The sequence below is a fragment of the Eriocheir sinensis genome, chromosome 12 (assembly GCF_024679095.1).
Source record: "Eriocheir sinensis breed Jianghai 21 chromosome 12, ASM2467909v1, whole genome shotgun sequence".
NCBI lineage: Eukaryota > Metazoa > Arthropoda > Malacostraca > Decapoda > Varunidae > Eriocheir > Eriocheir sinensis.
Genome location: NC_066520.1, coordinates 7,580,899 through 7,602,735, shown reverse-complemented (window position 1 = coordinate 7,602,735; position 21,837 = coordinate 7,580,899). Strand labels below are relative to the sequence as shown.

The window sequence follows — 21,837 nt, the reverse complement described above, 5'->3', positions numbered from 1 at the left end:
AGAATATTTGACCCAAAATAAAAGTTTATGATCTGAGACAGACACAGAAGAACACTACTGATTGAGTTACTGATGACTGGAGCACGACAACAATGGCTCACTGTGGAAGGCTTAGCAAGTGATTACAAGTGATAGAAAGAGGAGCTTGCTGAATAAATGACTTGCAAGTGGGCTTCATGAATAAATCAGTAAAAGAATTTGAGAGTAAAATCCTTATGAATACAAGGTAAACTTTTATGATCATGAGCAAATTATGTCATTTGGAGCTTAAGGTGGTAGAATAGGACCAAAATCCAGCCAACAGTCAACTAGTGAGTGTTAATACAATAGTCTATTGAATAGACTGCTCATGGGATCTGTTACAGAGGCTATGGCTGCTAAGAGTGAAAAACTAGTGACCCAGAAAATGCACAAAGGGTAAAACAGTGCAGCTGAAAGACAACCCCTGGCCGTAACAATCCAGCATGCAGGTAGTACACCACTTGAGTAGATACAGTGGGCACTGGAATCGGAGAGAATGATTGACACCAAGTTGAAGACTACCACTATGCATAGGCGTACAGAACCCTTCTCATTTGGGGGGGACTGAAGAACTATCAATAAAAAAATTTGTCTGTAAATTCATATATATATATAGAGAGAGAGAGAGAGAGATTTACATAGATTTACATAGAAAATCAGACCACACAGACCCCATGGTCCAGACTTGGTGGTCTGTCCTTAAACCTAAGTGATTTTACATTAATCAGAAGACTCCAAAACGTTGCATTTCTACTCTAGTTGATATTTAGTTGAAGGAAGTGACGGTTGAGCTTATTTTTGAAGGAGTCAATCGTGTTACACTGGACCACTGATGGTGGAAGCTTATTCCATTCTCGCACTACAACGTTGGTGAAGAAAAATTTGGTGCAATCTGAATTTACTTGTCTACATATGAGTTTTACGCCATTGTTTCTCGTGCGCAAAGTGTCATCGATCATAAACAATGTTGATCTGTCTACATTCGTGAAGCCATTAAGTATTTTAAAACATTCGATCAGTTTTCCTCGGAGGCGACGTTTCTCGAGAGAGAACATGTTAAGGGTAGAAAGCCTTTCTTCGTAGGATTTGTTGCGCAAGGAAGGGATCATTTTCGTTGCCCGACGCTGAACACCTTCTAATTTAGCAATATCCTTTGCATGGTGGGGAGACCAAAACTGTACCGCATATTCCAAGTGGGGTCTGACTAAACTGTTGTAGAGCGGGAGTATTACATCTTTATTCTTGAATACAAAGTTTCTTTTAATGAAGCCCAACATTCTGTTCGCTTTATTTGCTGCATCGATGCATTGCTGTGAGAATTTGAGGTTTGACGCGATTTTGACCCCCAAGTCCTTGACGCATTGAACGCTTTTGAGTTTAACGCCGCGCATTTCGTATTCGAACTTCTTATTCCTCGTTCCAACTTGAAGGACCTGGCACTTGTCTACGTTAAAGGGCATCTCCCATCTATCCGACCAAGCTGAAATTTTGTGCAAATCCTCTTGGAGGCTTTGCCTATCTTCGTCAGTCAGAACTGAGTTACCAATCTTTGTGTCGTCTGCAAATTTACTAATGCGGTTATTGAGTCCAACATCCACGTCGTTGATGTAAATAATGAAGAGCACTGGGCCAAGAACCGAGCCCTGAGGGACGCCACTAGTGACAGGCGCCCACTCTGAGTTAAATCCGTCAATCACTACTCTTTGTTGTCTGTTGCTCAACCAATTCGCGATCCATTGGTTTACTTGACTGTCAATACCTATTTGCTTTAATTTGTAAAGTAATTTATGATGCGGGACTTTATCAAACGCTTTCTGGAAATCAAGATAGACTACGTCCAGTGATTTGGTTACGTCATAAACAGTGAAGAGGTCGTTATAAAAGGTTAATAGGTTTGATAGGCAGGATCTTTTGTTTTGGAAGCCATGTTGTGAGTCCCCAATCAATGAGTGGCTTTCAAGGTAACTCACAATTTTGTCTCTAATTATGCCCTCAAGTAGCTTACCTACAACCGAAGTTAGACTAATGGGCCTGTAATTACCTGGTACTTTTTTGTCTCCTTTCTTAAAAATCGGTGTCACGTTAGCCTTTTTCCAATCTGAAGGGACGATGCCTTGTCGCAAGGACATATTGAATACGGTTGTGAGGGAGGAGAGTATTTCGCTCTTTGTTTCTTTCAGCAGAGTTGGATATACTTTGTCAGGTCCAGGACTTTTATTTGTTTTGAGTGATTTGAGGGCTTTAAGGACTTCATCGGGTTTCATTTCAAAGTTAGACAATGCATGCTCGGGATTTACATTAGTACTGGTGTTGGTGGTGGTGGCGGGAGGACTGTTATTATTAAACACCGAGGAAAAGTAATTGTTTAATAGGTTTGCAACGTGTTGGCTGTCAGTCACTAGTGCACCGTCGCTGTTTGTTAAAGGTCCAATTCCACTTCTGATCGCCTTTCTGTTGTTTTTGTAACTGAAGAAGGATTTCGGATTATTTTTACAGTTGGCTGCAATATTTTCTTCATATCTACGCTTTGCCTGACGCACTATAATCTGTTTACTCGTCGCCTGGCATCATTGTAAAGTCTAATGTTTTCGGGCGTGCTTTGCTCTTTCTTGAACCTGTAAGACAATTTTCTCTCCTTGACTGAGTGTTTAATTTCACTATTAAACCAAGGTGGACTTTTATTAGTGTTAATTCGCTTCTCGCACAAGGGGACAAATGTGTCCTGCTGAGTGAGTAAGTGATTTTTAAAGCTTAGCCAGGCGTCCTCTACATTGCCGTCATCTGATAGTTGCATATCTAATAGTTTTCGTCGGATTTCTACGAAGTTGGCTCTTTTGAAATTGGGCACCTTTACTTTATTTTCAGTCACCGATGTTTGAGCTCTAATGTCAATGCGCACTAGTTTATGATCGCAGGAACCGAGGTGTTCTCCTACCGTGACATTACTGACTAGGTTATCTTGGGTCGCTATAACAAGGTCAAGTATGTTATTTTGTCGAGTTGGTTCAGAAACCATTTGGCTTAGATAATTTTCCTCTAGAAATTCGATCATTCTGTGGGACTCACCTTCTGTACCCGACAGTGTCGCCCAGTCGATATGGGGGAGGTTAAAGTCTCCTAGTATCAGTGAGTTGCTGTTATTAAGTGACTGCCTTAAGACGCTGTACATTTCAAGATTGGCATCGAGTGATTGCCCCGGAGGCCTGTAAGTGACAGATATATTTAAATTGACTTTTGCAGTGTTTACTCGCACGCACAAATGTTCAACGTTGCTGTTTCTTGGTGTTTTGTCAGTGGGTTGCAAGTAGCTTTTGACAAAAAGGGCGACACCACCCCCTCTACGGTTTACACGATCATTGTTGAAGAATCTGTAGCCATCTATGTTGTATTCGAAACTTAAATCAATATTAGTGGTGTCGATAAATGTTTCGGTTATAGCAATTACGTCAAAGTTTTCTGTCAGAGCAAGACATCGCAGTTCATCAAACTTGTTTCTTAGGCTACGCGCATTGAAACTAAGGACTCTTAGGTTATCTTGAAGCTTGGTAATAGAGGTGGTGGTACTGGAGGGTTCAATGTTACGAGTCTGTTGCGGTGTATGGTGTCTATTTACACGGGCGGGATGGAAGGACGTGGCTGAGAGTCGTTTTTTGTTGTTCGGGCGTTACGTACGGCGTTGTTGAGGAGCCTTCCGAATCTGGCTGCCCCGATGGGGGACAGGTGTATGCCGTCCCTTTGGAAAAGTTTACTCTGGCCGTAGAAATCGTTCCAGGCGTTAAAGAACTCGACGTCAAGCTCTCCGCAGAGAGTCTGCAGGCGGTTGTTGAGGCTGAAGGCCTTACTGTATAGAAGTCGCCCTCATCCCATGTCCGTGGTAGAATTCCTGAAATCAAAATATTAGGGGATTTAGACTTATACTGCTGGATGAGCCTACGGTACTTGTCCAGCAGTTCCTCGGACCGGGTCGTGGTGACGTCGTTTGTACCTGTGTGGAGAACAAAGAGTGAGTCATTAGAGGCCACAGCGGTGACCTCGTCCAGGGCAGCTGTGATGTCGTCAACACCAGCTCCAGGATAACAGTAGTTACGCCTACGACGGGGGACTCTGCCACAGAATTCAACCACCTGATGGCGAATCATAGAGTCACCGACCAAGAAGGTGCTCTGTTCCTCGTCCTCCTCCTCCAGTATGGCAAATCTGTTGTAGCAATGAGTAGGATAAATGGCTCTTGGGGCGGGTCTGGCTCCTCCTCTCACGGGGGTGAAGCATTCAGCGTCAGCTCTACCGGTCACCTGTGACGTGTCTTCTTCGGAAGGTGGCTGGGCATCGAGTGCAGGTGAGGAGGGTGATGAGGCGTCATTTGCAGCAGGGGCGACGATGTTGGCCTGGATAAACTCCAGCAAGGTATCAACAGTACTTGTTAGTTCGGTGATCTTCTTCTCGCCAGCCGTCAGCCTTTCGTCCTGTTGAAGGAGTCTCGTTTCCATCTGCTGTGTCAACAGGCAGATCTTGCAGACGGTCGATCGTCCCGAGAAGAAATGACCAGAGAAGTTTCCTGTGCAAGTCGAACATTTCTTTAGCGCCATCTTGGTAAGGAGGAGAGAGCAAGTGAGTAGTGTTTATCTATATATTTGCTTTTCTTTTTCTTTTTCGTAGGGCAGAGGGACACGCGCGTGAATAAGCGAGAATAAGTGAGAGAGAGAGAGATGGGAAGGCGTAGGAGGGAGATGGGGATGGAGAGAGGAAGAGGGCGAAGGAAAGGGAGGGAGAGAGAGAGGGTGGGAGTGAGGAAGGAGAGACAGAGAGGGGCAAGGGGGGGGTAGTTATGAGAGAGAGAGAGAGAGAGAGGGGGGGGGGCAATGGAGAGGGGAGGCGAGAGAGGGGGGGGCGAGAGAAGAGGAGGAGCGAAACGCGTGGGACGAGAGGGAGAGAGACGCAGGTGAGGAATTAAGAGGATTAGTATGTCTCTGGGGAATACTCTGGTCAAGTCAGGTCAGGTAGCTCTGCACACCTGCATAGGGAGTGGCGTAGGAGTGGAATCTGGAAATATATAAAGAATGTGGCGGAAAGAGTGTAACACTGTGTTTTGTGTATATGTGTATATATGTTTTACAGGGTGCTACGGCGAGAGGGCAGATGCAGGCAGAGAGAATTAGTAAAAATAAGGGCAACACTTAATCCTGTCCAGCGAAGCACGTGGTCGCACAGCAAACAGCACACCTCTGCAGGCAGCTAACTCGGTTGACAATAAGCAGTAGGCAGCACAACGCGAAATAGCACACGGCACACAGCACAGCAAGATCTAAAGTACAGTGCAGTAAAGCACACGAGGGTGGAATCGCAAGCGAGAGAGGTCACGGAAGTGGGAGCGCGTGCGGTTTGACCTCTCGGAGTGAGGGCAGGGCGCTGAGAGAGAGAGAGAGAGAGAGAGAGAGAGAGAGAGAGAGAGAGAGAGAGAGAGAGAGAACAGGAAGATTAATTGGTAAATTTGACCCATATATACAAGTGTTACATAAATCCTAAAATATCAAATGGAACTAAACAATGAGTATGGGCTATACTTTTAATGTAATACTAAATACAGGGTTAATGGCTGTTACTGAAACACCACTCAAGGGCCGCATTTGGATCACGAGTCGCCAGTTCAATAGTCCTGTTAGGCTGCTACGATGGCTACTCTGCCCGAAAAGAATTTCTCTACACAAAGCTGGCTTTATATACCATCAGTGGCATTTCCATAGTTGTGTCCTTGGATGAGCGCACAGAATCCAGACAAGACTTACCTGGTAGTATTTTACCTACGGAGGGTGGATAAGTTCATTTAGGCAGTATAGAGCTTTGGGGTGTTGGGTGCATAGTGGCATAGGCGTCCCCCCCCGGCTCGTACGCCTATTCCACTATGCACCCAAAAAACACCGCAAAGCTCTAATCATCATCATCATCATCATCATCGTTTAACGTCTATTTATTCCCTATGGTGGGGTTGGACGGGATATGAGCCTCCTCCACTGTTGCCGGTCCATAGCCATTTCTTCTGTGATGTTCAGCCTCCTCATATCTTCCTCCACCACCTTTCTCCACGCAAAACTCTACTGCCTTAATGAACTTACATATCCACCCTCCAGAGGAAAAATACTACCAGGTAAGTCTTGTCTGGATTCTGTGTAGCTCATCCAAGGACACAACTACGGAAACGCCATTGATGGTATACAAAGCCAGGAGACAGAACACGACCCTTATTCCTTACTGGCAAAAAAGGACGATTAACAAACACACATTCTCTCATCTGTGTGTGTTTGAGAGAGAGAGAGAGAGAGAGAGAGAGAGAGAGAGAGAGAGAGAGAGAGAGAGAGAGAGAGAGATCGGGTGTCGCTCTAAAATCTCGTGGCAAGGCTCCGAGGTCAGTCAGTAGTCATCCCCAAGACGTCCCGGCCGCAGCCCCTTCCCTCTCAGGTGAGTCAGGCTGTCGGTCTTGTGTCTATCTATCTATCTGTGTATCTGTCTGTCTATCTATCTCTGTATCTGAGTCCGTATATATTAGTGTCTGCTTCTGTGCTTCTGTATCTATCAGTGTGTGTCTATCTATCAGTCTGTCTGTCTGTCTGTGCATGTGTCTATCTGTATCTGTCTCAGTATGCCTGCGAACCACTTCAACACTTCAGGAGGTATAATTACACTTCTTTCATCTTTAGTAATAAGTGTTGAAGCTCACAGACACCTATCATAGTGCCCTAGCTGATCCTCTGTTCTTCTAAGTTCGTGTCATTTATTAAGTGAAAGCAAGAACCTACGTATATATAGATGCATGGCTGAAGTTACACCCAGGGATCAGATCAACGCTGTGAGAAACTACGAAGTGGCATTTTTTTTAATATTACAACACAAATTAAAAAGTTCACGAGTTTTAACTGCTCCCCACCATGGATTTAAGGGCCAATGCGACGTATATTAGCACCGGGGGCATGCGCAGCTATAGCGTATAACCTTAACTTTACTTATACTTGTGAACTATCAATAATGAAGGAAGGAAAAGTGAAAGGAAGGAGAGGGATGAGGATTGGAGGGGAGGAAAACGAGGGCTGGAGTGAAGGAGAAGAGAAAGAAGAGTTGGAGGAAACGATCGAGGCCAGGGAAGGAGGATTAATGGAGGAAAGGCTGGAGAGGAGGAGAAAAGAGAGAGAGAGAGAGAGAGAGAGAGAGAGAACTGAGAAAAAATAATGGGATACCTGGAGGGAAAGAAGAGAGAAAGGGAAGAGGTTAAAGGAATGAGAGGAGAAAAGAAACGAGGGAGGAGGACAGGAAGGAAGGCTGGAGGGGCGAGAACGGAGAGGCTGGAGGTGAAACATGACGCTGGTTATTCTTGCTGTCTTCTCTGCCACTGTGGTCACGCCCCACCACAACGCCTCCTCCTCCTCCTCCTAAACCATCTCCTCTCTTCCTCCTTTCCCCGCGTCCACTAGCTCCTCTGACACGCTTCCACTTTCGTACTCCTGCTCTCTCTCTCTCTCTCTCTCTCTCTCTCTCTCTCTCTCTCTCTCTCTCTCTCTCTCTCTCTCTCTCTCTCTGTATGTGTGTGTGACCACGATACAGACACACAATACTCCCGCACTCGCGATGGAGGATGAGAAGAAGGGATCGTGGGTAATGGACTGGCATGATGGCGGGGGATGTTGTGAAAGGCTTGTTAATACTGCTATCGCTGCGGTGGTGATGGTGGTAGCGCAGTGGTGATATGAAGGTCGAGGAGAATGTGGAAGAGGTGGATAAAGATTACTGGGTACTGCCAGGACCTCACACACCACACACCCCATCCCCCTTGCTCAAGGGGGGACAGTAACCACTCCTAGTCAACGGAAAGAATCCGGCCTGAGCGGGGCTCGAACCGCCGCCTGTTTGGCCATGAAGCCTTGCAGCGCGGCGCTCTAACCGATTGAGCTACCGGAGCGGTGTGTATTTACCTATAGTTGTAGTTTTACAGGGCCTGGCTTACGCTCGTGTGGTCCCGTCTCCGTATCTGCATTTATCCAACTTTTCCTTGAAGCTTTGCACACTCCTCGCCGATACTACATCCTCACTTAGTCTGTTCCAAACCTCTATATTTCTTTGCGGGAAGCTATATTTCTTTATGTCTCTCAAGCATCTTCCCTTCCTCAATTTTTTACTATGTTCTCATGTTCCTGGCGGTAATTCCTTCTTTTAGTAGTAACTCCTCGTTGTCTACTTCTTCCATTTTGCTCAGTAATTTATAGATTTGTATTAGGTCTCCCCTTTGTCTTCTTTGTTCTAGTGTTGGTAAATCCATTTCCTTTAGTCTTTCCTCATATGTCAATCCCTCCAGCTCTGGAACCATTTTTGTTGCCATCCTTTGTATTCTTTCTAGTTTCTTTGTGTTTCTTCTTATGGGGAGACCACACTGTTTCTGCATATTCCAATTTTGGTCTGATCATAGTGGTAATTAACTTTTTCATCATATCCTTATCCATGTAGTGGAATGCTATTCCTATATTTCTCACCATGTTATACGTATCACCGAATATCCGGTTTATATGACTCTCTGGCTGTTTATTATCTTGCATTAATACTCCCAGATCTCTCTCTTCATGAACTTTCTTTAATATTTCACCATCTCCCATTTTATGTCCATTTTGGTTTTCCTTCACTTTTTCCCATTTCCATAAATGTGTGTGTGTGTGTGTGTGTGTAATTCACCTCTTGGACTGCTGCGGGTCTCTCTCGAGACAGCCAGCCGTTCCCCTACGGAAGAGCACAGAGCTCATAGTACCACTCTTTGGGTAGGACTGAGACCACTCACACACAACACACCGCGACAACTAGGTCACAACTCCTTGCCTGACGTCGCGTACCTACTCACTGCTAGGTGAACAGGGGCTACACGTGAAAGAAGATAAACCCAACTTATCTTCACCCGGCCGGGGAGTCGAACCCCGGTCCTTCTGGTTGAGAGGCAGACGCTCTATCCACTGAGCTACCGGGCCGTGTGTGTGTGTGTGTGTGTGTGTGTGTGTGTGTGTGTGTGTGTGTGTGTGTGTGTTACTATTTTCTCATCCTCATCTTAAATTTTCATCCTTCTCCAACCCGACCACAAATCTGATCTGATATCCTCACCATACACACACACACACACACTCTCTCTCTCTCTCTCTCTCTCTCTCTCTCTCTCTCTCTCTCTCTCTCTCTCTCTCTCTCTCTCTCTCTCTCTCTCGTTCTCGCTCCCCCTCTCGTTCTGGCTCCCCCTCTCGTTCTGGCTCCCCCTCTCGTTCTCGCTCCCCCTCTCGTTCTCGCTCCCCCTCTCGTTCTCGCTCCCCCTCTCGTTCTCGCTCCCCCTCTCGTTCTCGCTCCCCCTCTCGTTCTCGCTCCCCCTCTCGTTCTCGCTCCCCCTCTTGTTCTGGCTCCCCCTCTCTTTCTGGCTCCCCCTCTCGTTCTGGCTCCCCCTCTCGTTCGCGCGACCCCTCTCGATCTCGCTCCGCCTCTCGTTCTGGTTCCCCTCTCGTTCTGGCTCCCCTCTCGTTCTGGGACCCCCTCTCGTTCTCGCTCCCCCTCTCGTTCTGGCTCCACCTCTCGTTCTCGCTTCCCCTCTCGTTCTGGGTCCCCCTCTCGTTCTGGCTCCCCCTCTCGTTCTGGCTCCCCCTCTCGTTCTGGTTCCCCCTCTCGTTCTGGCTCCCCCTCTCGTTCTGGCTCCCCCTCTCGTTCTGGCTCCCCCTCTCGTTCTGGCTCCCCCTCTCGTTCTGGCTCCCCCTCTCGTTCTCGCTACCCCTCTCGTTCTCGCTACCCCTCTCGTTCTCGCTACCCCTCTCGTTCTCGCTACCCCTCTCGTTCTGGCTCCCCCTCTCGTTCTGGCTCCCGCTCGGTCTGGCTCCCCCTCTCGTTCTCGCCCCCCTCTCGTTCTCGCTCCCCCTCTCGCTCTGGCTCCCCCTCTCGTTCTGGCTCCTCCTCTCGTTCTGGCTTCCCCTCTCGTTCTCGCTCCCCCTCTCGTTCTGGCTCCCCCTCTCGTTCTGGCTCCCTCTCGTTCTGGCTCCCCTCTCGTTCTGCTCCCCCTCTCGTTCTGGCTCCCCTCTCGTTCTGGCTCCCTCTCGTTCTGGCTCCCCTCTCGTTCTGGCTCCCCTCTCGTTCTGGCTCCCTCTCTCGTTCTGGTTCCCCCTCTCGTTCTGGCTTCCCCTCTCGTTCTCGCTCCCACTCTCGTTCTCGCTCCCCCTCTCGTTCTGGCTCCCCCTCTCGTTCTGGCTCCCCCTCTCGTTCTGGCTCCCCCTCTCGTTCTGGCTCCCCCTCTCGTTCTGGCTCCCCCTCTCGTTCTCGCCCCCCGCTCGTTCTCGCTCCCCCTCTCGTTCTCGCTCCCCCTCTCGTTCTGGCTCCCTCTCTCGTTCTGGCTCCCCTCTCGTTCTCGCTCCCCTCTCGTTCTGGCTCCCCTCTCGTTCTGGCTCCTCCTCTCGTTCTGGCTCCCCCTCTCGTTCTCGCTCCCCCTCTCGTTCTGGCTCCCCCTCTCGTTCTCGCTCCCCCTCTCGTTCTCGCTCCCCCTCTCGGTCTCGCTCCCTCTCTTGGTCTCGCTCCCTCTCTCGTTCTCGCTCCCTCTCTCGTTCTCGCTCCCTCTCTCGTTCTCGCTCCCTCTCTCGTTCACGTTCCCCCTCTCGTTCTCGCTCCCCCTCTCGTTCTCGCTCCCCCTCTCGTTCTCGCTCCCCCTCTCGTTCTGGCTCCCCCTCTCGTTCTCGCTCCCCCTCTGGTTCTCGCTCCCTCTCTGGTTCTCGCTCCCTCTCTCGTTCTCGCTCCCCCCCTCGTTCTCGCTCCCCCCCTCGTTCTCGCTCCCTCTCTCGTTCTCGCTCCCTCTCTCGTTCTCGCTCCCCCTCTCGTTCTCGCTCCCCCTCTCGTTCTCGCTCCCCCTCTCGTTCTCGCTCCCCCTCTCGTTCTCGCTCCCGCTCTCGTTCTCGCTCCCCCTCTCGTTCTCGCTCCCTCTCTCGTTCTCGCTCCCGCGCTCGGTCTCGCTCCCCCTCTCGTTCTCGCTCCCCCTCTCGTTCTCGCTCCCTCTCTCGTTCTCGCTCCCCCTCTTGTTCTCGCTCCCCCTCTCGTTCTCTCTCTCTCTCTCTCTCTCTCTCTCTCTCTCTCTCTCTCTCTCTCTCTCTCTCTCTCTCTCTCTCTCTCTCTCTCTCTCTCTCTCTCTCTCTCTCTCTCTCTCTCTCTCTCTCTCTCTCTCTCTCTCTCTCTCTCTCTCTCTCTCTCTCTCTCGCTTGTGCTCTCTTGCAAGCTCGTGCTCTCTTTCTAGCTCGTGCTCTCCCGATCTCTCTTGCTCTCTCTTGCTCTCTCTCGCTTTCTCTTGCTCTCTCCTGTTCTCTCATGCCCTCTGCTGCTCTCTTGCTCTCTGCCGCTCTCTCTTGCTCTCTCATACTCTCTCTTGCTCTACCTTTCTCTCTAGCTCTCTCCCGCTCTCGCTTCATGATTTCGACTTCCCAGAATGAAAGAGAGAATACGCTTAAAATATTTCCTGACTCCATTCTGTTATTCACAAGAAAAAAATAAAAACGCCTTAGGAAATACGACATCAACACCAGAACAATCACTCATGAACCACATCACCAAAAACACGGAATGACCCTCTCGTGGCCAACAATCAGAACACTAACAGAAAACTTGTAAACATTAAAACCGACACCAAAAGAAAATCTTATATCAAAATAATATTCGTTACCTAACTGTGGTATCTCAGATATAAAAAAAAAAAAAAAACACGTTTATGTGCTTTACATACTATCAAGCTTATCTTCAGTGACTTCCGTGAAGTTCCTTCAGAGAAATCACCAAAGGGGAAGGATGAACCAGGCGGAAGGAAGTTATCGACGTCGATGTCACTATAAAATCAGTCCGCCCGCGGCCCCCGTGGGCTCCGCCCGCACATCGAAGAACAAAATATGTATATAATTTGTCGTCGTTTCCTGTTTATCTCTTTACAGCACACCGTCTGAAAATGTAGTGTGGCATCTGCATTTACATCTAGAAATAAGTACCTTAAACATCTGCTTCAAATTATTTCTGTTCTTCAACCACGCACACACGTACACGCACACACATGCAGGCTACACCCCCACCCATCTGCCTCCACACCCACCCGCACTTGCCTTTCTAGTCTCCCCTTTCATTCTTTTACACACTTAACCTGCTGCCACAGTTCTCCTTTTCCCCTTCCCAAACAAACGTTGCAAGAAAGTACAGCCAACCCAACAACACGCACCAGTGTGTGAAGTCTAATGATACACACGCTCATTACAGTTCGCAGCGTCCAAAGTAGCTTGTTTACCGCTGATGCTTTGCTCAGTCGTTCATAATAGGACAACTATTTTCTTTTGCAGCAACTATAAAGTCAGCCAAAGAAAGCAGTCCCATCCTAGAGTGTTTGTAGTTTCCACTCTCTCTAGTTTTCTCATTCATTCGCCATTTTATTTCAAGCCCGTAATTTTGGCAATTTTTGGGGGGGGGAGGATAGAAGGCATGAGGTAGGGGGGAAGGGGGGGAGCAAAGCGACCATGCGCATGTGGGGTATTTTCTTTTTTAAATAAGCACTATTAGGGTCATTTTGAGGGCGATTTAGAAAACATTGGGAGGGCTATAGACCCCTTAGCCCCCCCCCCCCACCCCCCCAGAAATTACGGCCCTGTATATATATTCTTTTTTTTTATAAATAAGGAAGTCGATTCCTTTAGGGGGCAACTGTAGAGCTCACCTGTCGTCGTCGTCCTCCTCCTCACCCCTCAGCCATGGACTCCGGGCCGGGGCGGTGCTGGGCGTGCGGGCGCGGCGGGAGGCTGTGGTGCGCCGTGTGTAGGTTTGCCGTGTACTGCACCGTGACCTGCCAGAAGAAAGATAAACCTAGACACACGGTGAGTGGTGTGTTTGTGTGTGTGTATGTGTGTGTGTGTGTGTGAAAACCTGCCTGTTTGTTCTTATTAGTCGTACACATGCAGGATAAATAATTTTGCAGTAATATAATATCTAATATCGTGCGTATGCACGTGTGGATGTTTGTGTGCGTTGCAGGACGAATGTGCCAACAGCAGGGGTCGTGCGTTGGCGTGCAGCTGGTGCGGGCGTGAGGCTGTGGTAGGGAGCGGTGGTGCGGAGTGCCCGGAATGCCTTGCCGTCACCTACTGCTGCGACGCCTGCAGGAGGAAGGACGCTGAGGCCCACCGCGGCGTGTGTGCCAAGGCACGGGAGAAGGTGAGCAGGAACTTGAGGAGGAGGAGGAGGAAATATAGAAACATAGACGAGCAGGCAGCAGAAAGCCCACTGGCTCATTGCGAGGCTGCCTGCTTTCAGTGATTTAATCAATCCGTCAGCACAGGAATGACCTGCGGAATGGATTAAAGCACTACTGTACGTACTCGCGTTTACATTCAGTTCACTCCTGACGCAGCAAAGTGACGATCAATGCGATTCTTAAAGGAAGTGATTGTTTCCGCACTAACTAGTTCTGTAGGAAGGCTGATCCAGTGGCGGACAACTCTTTTCTAGAAATAACTCCTGCCGATATCCGTACTACATCGCTTCGTTTGGAATGTTTTACCGTTGTTTCTTGTTCACGGGTTAGTTTGTAGCGTGAAGAGGTTGGTATGATCGAGATTGCTGAATTTGTTCTGGAACTTGAAGACTTGTATCAGGTCTCCAAGCAATCAACTCTTTTCCAGCGTGAAGAGATTGAGTCGCTTGAGTCGTTCTTCGTAAGGTTGCGTCCTCAATGATGGCATCACTTTCGTAGCGCGTCACTATACTCTCACGAGTAATTCAAAGTCTTTCTTGTAATTAGGGACCAGAATTGCACGGTGTATTCCTGGTGGGCATTACCAGTGTATTATAGAAAGATAACACAACTCCCAGTGACTTGTATTTGAAGTTCCTCGCTATGAACCCGAGCATAGTATTGGCTTTCTTGCAGGTGGAATAGGAGGAGGAGGAGGAATAAGAGGAGGAGGAGGAGCTAGAGAAGGAGAAGTAATAGTAAGTCAGGACCAGGAAAGCACAGATGCATCATGTAGAAAGCTATATTATTGTTGGCATATAACATTAAGGAGATCGTGTCATCGTAACATTATATTTTACTCTGTCCTCCCCTTCAGTACACACGCGCGCGCACACACACGCACGCACGTACACACACACACACACACACACACACACACACACACACACACACACACACACACACACACACACACACACACACACACACACACACACACACACACACACACACACACACACACACACACACACACACACACACACACACACACACACACACACACATTATTTAAGAAAAAGTGTCATAAGTCTTGGTCCGAAATTACCTTGATAAGAAAACTCTACTCACAACGACCAACATATCCAGATTTGAACATGCGATAAAAAAATATTTGCTGTATCAGCAAAGTATCTGAGTTTCCATAATTTGTAGTGCCTCATCCATCCTGTTTAGTCTCTATTACTAGTATTTCATTACTTTGATTATTATTATTATTATTTTTTTGTTATTATTTTTGTTATTATTATTATTATTATTATTATTATTATTATTATTATTATTATTATTATTATTATTATTATTATTATTATTGTATTGATTAGCAATTTTATTATTATTGTATTGATTAGCAATTTTATTATTATTTTTTTTGTAATCGTAACACGTTACCATTATCATTTTTGCTACTATTGTATGGTATTCTTTTGTGTAATTATTACCCGTATTGTTTTTGACTTGTTATTCAAACTTACTTGGATGTCTTCAATGTGAGTTCATCATAATGTAGATAGCTGTCATTAGTTATGTAGCATTGATTTTTTTTTTCTCACTCCCTCAAAAATATTAATCGCGACGTCCGTCAAGGAGCTTCGGCTCGACGGACCATAGCTATTGTATTTCCCGTTGAATGATTGTAAACCTTTGTTTCAAATATGTTAGCAATAAACCTTTACTTAATCGTACACACACACACACACACACACACACACACACACACACACACACACACACACACACACACACACACACACACACACACACACACACACACACACACACACACACACACACACACACACACACACACACACACACACACACACACACACACACACACACACACACACACACACACACACACACACACACAGAGAGAGAGAGAGAGAGAGAGAGAGAGAGAGAGAGAGAGAGAGAGAGAGAGAGAGAGAGAGAGAGAGAGAGAGAGAGAGAGAGAGAGAGAGAGAGAGAGAGAGAGACCCACGAGTGTTTTATACTTATTATGGCGACTGTACTTGATGCCAATGTTTCGTTTTCACATGATGATTGCGTTTAAACAAGACCAAAGTGCAATAGTAGGCTAATGTGGTGGAAACAAAAGAAGCTCGCGCAACTTGTCCAGCATCTACAACAAACGTAAAAGCTCTCAACTCAGCAACAGTAACATAGATTTCAATGCCAACCCACGCAGTGATCAAATAAGAGACTGTCACTTGCTTGTACTCCACTTTACAGCGGCGCCCTGAAAATCTTGGCCCCATTTTGATACTGTGGTGATAAGTGCTTAGGTACTGTCGTGGTGGAGGGATGAAAGTAGCAAGAGGGAAAAGTAGCTAGTGACCGGGGAACAACATTTTACTTTAGTCGTACCTCTCCTTCCTTATTCCCTCCCCCAAACACACACACACACACACACGCACACAACGTCCCGTCCCCTTCTTGTGGCTATCATACTACCGGTAGCCTGGTTCCTCCTCTGTCCCTCATAGTCACTGATAAGGGACGGGCTCATGCAGTGACAACGGTAGTCTGGCCGAGATGTATTCGAATATTTAAGAAAATTTGGCCGGTATTGTCAGACGTTTCCACCCCTCACAACTATTACATCAGCCGCGTTCTAAAGAGTGTTTTTTGTAGGTTCATGGCACAAAAGAATGATCAAACTACACAAAGAGTCATAAAACTACCCCTGGAAATGCCCGAAGCGCCAACGAAAGCCGTGTCAAATAATGCGTGTTTGGGCGCCGAAATTTTTGAAGCACTCTTGAATTGGTCAGTCACGAGTTAGCCAATGTCGTAATATGTTGTGGCTTTGATAATTGTAAAGAATAGTCGAGTGTTTTTTGTAGGTTCATGGCACAAAAGAATGATCAAACTACACAAAGAGTCATAAAACTACCCCTGGAAATGCCCGAAACTCCAACGAAAGCCTTGCCAAATAATGCCAATAGCCAATGTCGTAATATGTTGTGGCTTTGATAATTGTAAAGAATAGTCGGCCGGCATAACGTAAGTACGCAGTGAAGATTCACATACATAACATCATTACTATATTAAGAACTGGCCTGAACCTCAACTACCATAGCAGAGTAGGGCCTAATCACTTCACCACCACCAATAAGTTTAAATTACCCCATTATCTCCCTAATCCCACACTTTTTTTCCGGTGTTGTCCATGAAAATCTAACCCTCTTATACTGTCTTTCACATAGTTGCACGTGTGAAAACTGTATGGCATGACATTACTTGCGTTTTCTTTTACGGTCAATCATGCTTAAGTGAACACCATATTCCTACAGCCTTCATACAGTTGCATCGTGTGTGTTCGTGTGAGGGTTATCAAGTGCCCGGAAACCCCTAACTTTTCTAACTTTTTTCCTTTCTCTCTCGCCCTACACGCAGAACGCAGATGAGGCAGGTTATACACACACTTAAGCGTATATGGCAAGGTCAATAATGCTTGTCTACCTAAACAGCGCTTATATGATCCACAGTGGACATATATACTTTTAAACACCTCCTGCAGATTACCGCAACAAGTTAAGCAGCAGCGTAATAACCATCTGGTAAGACACGCAAATGAGGCGGGTTAAACGCATTTGTGGCAAGGCTAATAATGGTTATGTGACCCACAGTAAATTGGTTAAGAGGACATATAATGGTCAGTATTATAAGAAATTTCCGCTTCTCACATCAGCTATTTCTAAAGGTCAAAGAGGGGATCAATCGGGTTCTAATGAGTGTTTCTTTAGGTTCATGGTACAGACGAAGGGTTAGACTACCACCAGGGTCATAAAACTACTACTGAAAATGCCCCAAACTCCTACGAAAGCCTTGTCAAATATGTGAACTTGGGCCAGGAAATGTTTAGTAATACGACCTTTTCAACTCTTAGGCAGCTTTCTCCATCCCACAGATTAGTGAAGCAGGTAAGCAGCTACGTAGTACGCATCTAGTTAGGATATTCCAGCCCCTCTAACTAAACTTGAAAATCAGACAGTTGCTTAGTAAATTTAAGTTTAAGCATCGTTTCATACCTTCTTCTTTTCTTCTGCAGGTGGCCGAGGCCGCTAGGAGGATCGACAGCTGGAACAGACGCGCCAAGGGCATTCCGCAGTACATCGGGAGACTCATCCACGCCGTTGACTACCTAAAGTGAGCGAGGTTTCTCCCGTAAAACCGCCCCCGCCACCCTCACTCACCTTACTGGGCCCTTCTCTGCTGGGTGACGTCACTCAGACATGGCGGAGGCTGGGTCCATTTAGTTTGAATCATTGAAACTGACTTCGTTCATTTCTTTGGTTTCGTTTTTGCGTGTGTTGCTCTTTTTTAGTGTGTGTGTGTGTGTGTGTGTGTGTAGTAAAGCCACAGTGTAAGGTTACCTCTCTCTCTCTCTCTCTCTCTCTCTCTCTCTCTCTGGCCCAGGCTTCCACCCGTTCGAAACATGCTTCACTTGTTCCCATATAAGACGAATGAAATCTTTGAATAACACCACAATTTCCATGTCACTGAGATCATAGCATTCGAGAAATAAAGCATATCAATACCGATAAATTAAGGAAGTATTAACAAGTCTCTCTCTCTCTCTCTCTCTCTCTCTCTCTCTCTCTCTCTCTCTCTCTCTCTCTCTCTCTCTCTCTCTCTCTCTCTCTCTCAGGTGGAACGAAAACGAGGGAGCAAAATATTACGTCTCAACACAGGTCTTGCCGCAGCATAAAAAGGTAATTTTCTCTCTCTCTCTCTCTCTCTCTCTCTCTCTCTCTCTCTCTCTCTCTCTCTCTCTCTCTCTCTCTCTCTCTCTCTCTCTCTCTCTCTCTCTCTCATCCTAGTGCTGCTTCTGTTGATGCTACTACTACTACTACTACTACTACTACTACTACTACTACTACTGCTACTACTACTACTTTCCTTTGTATTAAGTAAGCAGTCAATAATATGAATAAAAAAACATCTCCCCATTTTTAGGATAACTGTGAGGAAATGAAGTCGAGGCCAGACGAGGAGGAGGACGAGAGTGAGGAGGACGATGGGACGAGAGGCGAGGAGGACAACGCAGTAGAGACGAGAGAAGAGGGGGAGGGAAAGGGGCGGAAGAAGAAGGTTGGAGGAAAGAAGAAGGATGAAGGAGAGGCCTTACGACTCCTTTTGTTAGGGGCTGACCTTAAGCACGTGTTGTGTACCCTGCACGCCACACCTGAAGTCTGTCCACAGGTGTGTGTGTGTGTGTGTGTGTGTGTGTGTGTGTGTGTGTAATTCACCACGGCCTGATCACGTGTTGGACTCGTAATCGCCACCAGGTACCCTCCCGACATGAGCAAGTGCTCTTTATTGTCGATCTATGGGTAATTTTCTCAAACACCACACACCCCATCCCCCTTGCTCAAGGGGGGACAGTAACCACTCCTAGTCAACGAAAATAATCCGGCCTGAGCGGACTCGAACCGCCGCCTTGTCAGACCGTGAAGCCTGGCAGCGCAGCGCTCTAACCAGTTGCGCCACGGAGAAGTGTGTGTGTTTGTGTGTGTGTGTGTGTGTGTGTGTGTGTGTGTGTGTGTGTGTGTGTGTGTGTGTGTGTGTGTGTGTGTTAAAGGTTGCCACTGTTTGAGGAGGTATTATACAACCTCGGTGAAGGATAATTTTCAATCCTGAGTTTGGTATCAAGACACCTCCGAATCTACTTTATCTTTTTGACTCCTTTGTTATTTATGGAAGCAACGAGCTGTGGACAATCATTTCACATTTTCTTTTTCCTGTTAGTCTGTTTCCTTTACAGTAGAAAAAATAATTGGTTTCGATTACCTGATTAATTTTGACTCAGCTCATGTGATACAATAATATCACTAAGCATAATTATACAGTTTTAATCGAATACTTATATTCAATGTTTTCCATCTCGCCATATCTCACCAGTCCTCTCTAGCCTCTAAAAGACACGAGTCAGGAAATAACGTGACACGCCGATTCAACGAAAGCCCTTTAGGGGAGAAGGGAACAGACTATGATTCCCTTCCTTGCATCCATCTCGCCATATCTCACCAGTCCTCTCTAGCTTATAAAATATACAAATCAGGAAATAACGTTACATGCTGATTCAACGAAAGCTCTTTAGAGGGGAAGTGAACAGACTGATTCCCCTCCCTGTAGCCCCTGGAGTTCACACTGGTGGAGCCGAGTCCGCACATCCTGGCGCGGGACCTGCTGCTCCTCCACCTCCTGCTGCCCGCCGAGGCCCCCGACCAGCCCCCCCTGCTGCACGCACACGTAGAGAAGGTATGCATGCACACACACACACACACACACACACACACACACACACACACACACACACGCGTATTCACTACACTCTCGCGGCTTAGATGTATATCTATAAGCATAAACATAAGTTATTATGAGTGATTGTATATATAAATTGCGGTTTTTTTTTGTGCTTTGCCTGTCAATTAAAATAGAGCTGCCACTCCACCCTTCCTCTCTTCTCCGAATAATCTTTCAGTGCCACCCTCACCCCTTCCCCACCAAGTGAAGCCGGCCTGGGGCCGTGGGTGCATGTGCCCAGTTGCTCCAAAACCGACGACTTCACACACCTCACTCCCACCCGATTTCCTGACCCCAACATTCATTTTTACGAAAAACTGAGACCACCATCATCTTCCTGAGAAAATTCTGCATCACACTAGCATAAAATTGTAACAATAATGTAAAATTACCCATACGAAAATCAGAGTTAAGTGAACTATGGAGTACACATTTTCTTGCACTTATTTCCTTTCAACTCCTTAGTACTCAGTTGGTTTTCGTCGCCTCACTTTTTTTAAGCCCAGATCCTAAATCTGCATGCGTTTCTGCTTCTGATGGTGTGTGGTACGTCCCGAAGTAAAAATATGCATAGGGTCAAAATCGCCTCCGAACATAAGCTGCGCCATTTCATTCGCCTCGGCATTTGTTTACTTAGACTCGCCGCACCGCTGTACAGTGTAGGGAGGGATTCCAGCTTACCAGGAATAAACTCCCGTTAACTTGTAATGATCAGAAATGTGCTACAGTTGTGATGGTATTTTCCCCCATGTAAGTAGAGTTAACGGGACGTTTGCGTAATATACGTAATTGCGGGATATGTACGTACATGGGTTTCTACATGACATGTAAAGGAAAGAAGGAAATGAAAGAAGGAAGAGAGGGAGAAGAAAGAAGAGAGAATGAGGAAAGGAGGAATTTAAAGTAGGAGAGAGAGAGAGAGAGAGAGAGAGAGAGAGAGAGAGAGAGAGAGAGAGAGAGAGAGAGAGAGAGCGCAGCAATATGATTATATTGTAATAGGGTCGCACGGATCGACACTCCACCGTCACGGCGCGGCTTATGCTCGGAGGCGATTTTGACTTTGGCTTAAAAAAGTGATGCGACGAAAACCAGCTGAGTAGGTAGCCTACTGAGGAGTTGAAGGGAAATAAGTGGAAAAAATTATGTACTCCATACTTCACTTCACTCTGATTTTCGTATGGGTATTTTCTATTGTTACAATTTTATGCTAGTGTGATGCAGAATTTTCTCAGGAAGATGTTGGTGGTCTCAGTTTTTCGTAAAAATGAATGTTGGGGTCAGGAAACAGGGAGGGAGTGAGGTGTGTGAAGTCGTCGGTTTTGGAGCAACGGGGCACACCCGCGGCCCCAGGCAGGCTTCACTCAGTCCAATACAGGGAGACATGGGACGAGCATTCTAGTATGTAAGTCTGTGACCAGTACCCGTTCGACTTTTTTCTTGCCTGTCTCTAGTGACGGTCTGGCGCTTATGCCCATTCCAGTGTCTCCAGTAGTACCATCGCCACCTGTTCTCCCATTCCCAATTCTCATGCACTTCCTATTCTAAAAAATCACAAAGCCTTCCTCACCCCCACCATCATCTTCACAACTATAGTCAAATTCATATATTAAAGTTCGTGTGGGTGGGGCTCGCGCCCCTCCCCAAGACATCTCTCATATGTCAACTATTTACTATTTGAAATTGTGTTTTGAATATCCTGTATATATTGAATAAGGATATATAGTGTTATGAATGCATTGCTCTATGGGATAATAGCATTGATTTGTATAATTTCCGTAACACGTGACAACGTTGCTTTCCGACGGTGTCAGTGGACAGTGGTCAAGGACTCCATGTCACTTCCTCCCTGACCTCCACCCACGATGGAATCCATGGAGGTATTTATACCTCCATGATGGCATCTACTCCGTTTCGCTCTTGTGTTCTACAGTCGACAGAAAGAACTTATTTATGATGTGAACGAGTATTTCTTTTTTAGAATAAAAGGTTAATAGAGACCATATTTCCACCTTCAGGGGTAGGTTTGGCAGAGCTGTGGCGAGGGAACATCCCCACCGAAAAAGACTTTATAGCTGAATCTGACTAAGGCCACTGGCTAACGCCCTCATCCCCATCTTCTTTACTCATTACGTCTCACGCCACCATCTCTAACATTAACTCATGCGCAACTTCACCTCTTATCACCACATCTCACCACCTTTCCT

General features: G+C 46.7%; 1 protein-coding gene and 1 non-coding gene across 2 annotated transcripts; both read right to left on the bottom strand.

Annotated features, from left to right (window-relative positions):
• Window positions 1-7,271: 7,271 nt before the first annotated feature.
• On the bottom strand, window positions 7,272-21,526 carry LOC126997253 (repetin-like). Its single transcript, XM_050858250.1, has 6 exons — window positions 21,521-21,526; window positions 19,479-19,567; window positions 17,487-17,539; window positions 15,776-15,801; window positions 9,253-10,277; window positions 7,272-7,486 (listed from the first exon to the last, which is right to left on the bottom strand). Exons 1-6 carry the CDS (start codon window positions 21,524-21,526, stop codon window positions 7,279-7,281), a joined length of 1,407 nt encoding a protein of 468 aa, XP_050714207.1. The 3' UTR covers window positions 7,272-7,278.
• Trnae-cuc (transfer RNA glutamic acid (anticodon CUC)) lies at window positions 8,944-9,017 on the bottom strand. The gene has a single exon. It is a non-coding gene; the product is annotated as a tRNA-Glu (tRNA).
• Window positions 21,527-21,837: the final 311 nt, after the last annotated feature.

Coding starts and splice junctions, on each gene's coding strand:
- LOC126997253 (XM_050858250.1), bottom strand. Junction 17,540..19,478: donor GTGCGGACTCGGCTCCACCA/GTGTGAACTCCA, acceptor GACGTCACCCAG/CAGAGAAGGGCCCAGTAAGG. Junction 15,802..17,486: donor CGGGGGCGGTTTTACGGGAG/AAACCTCGCTCA, acceptor CAGTGACTATGA/GGGACAGAGGAGGAACCAGG.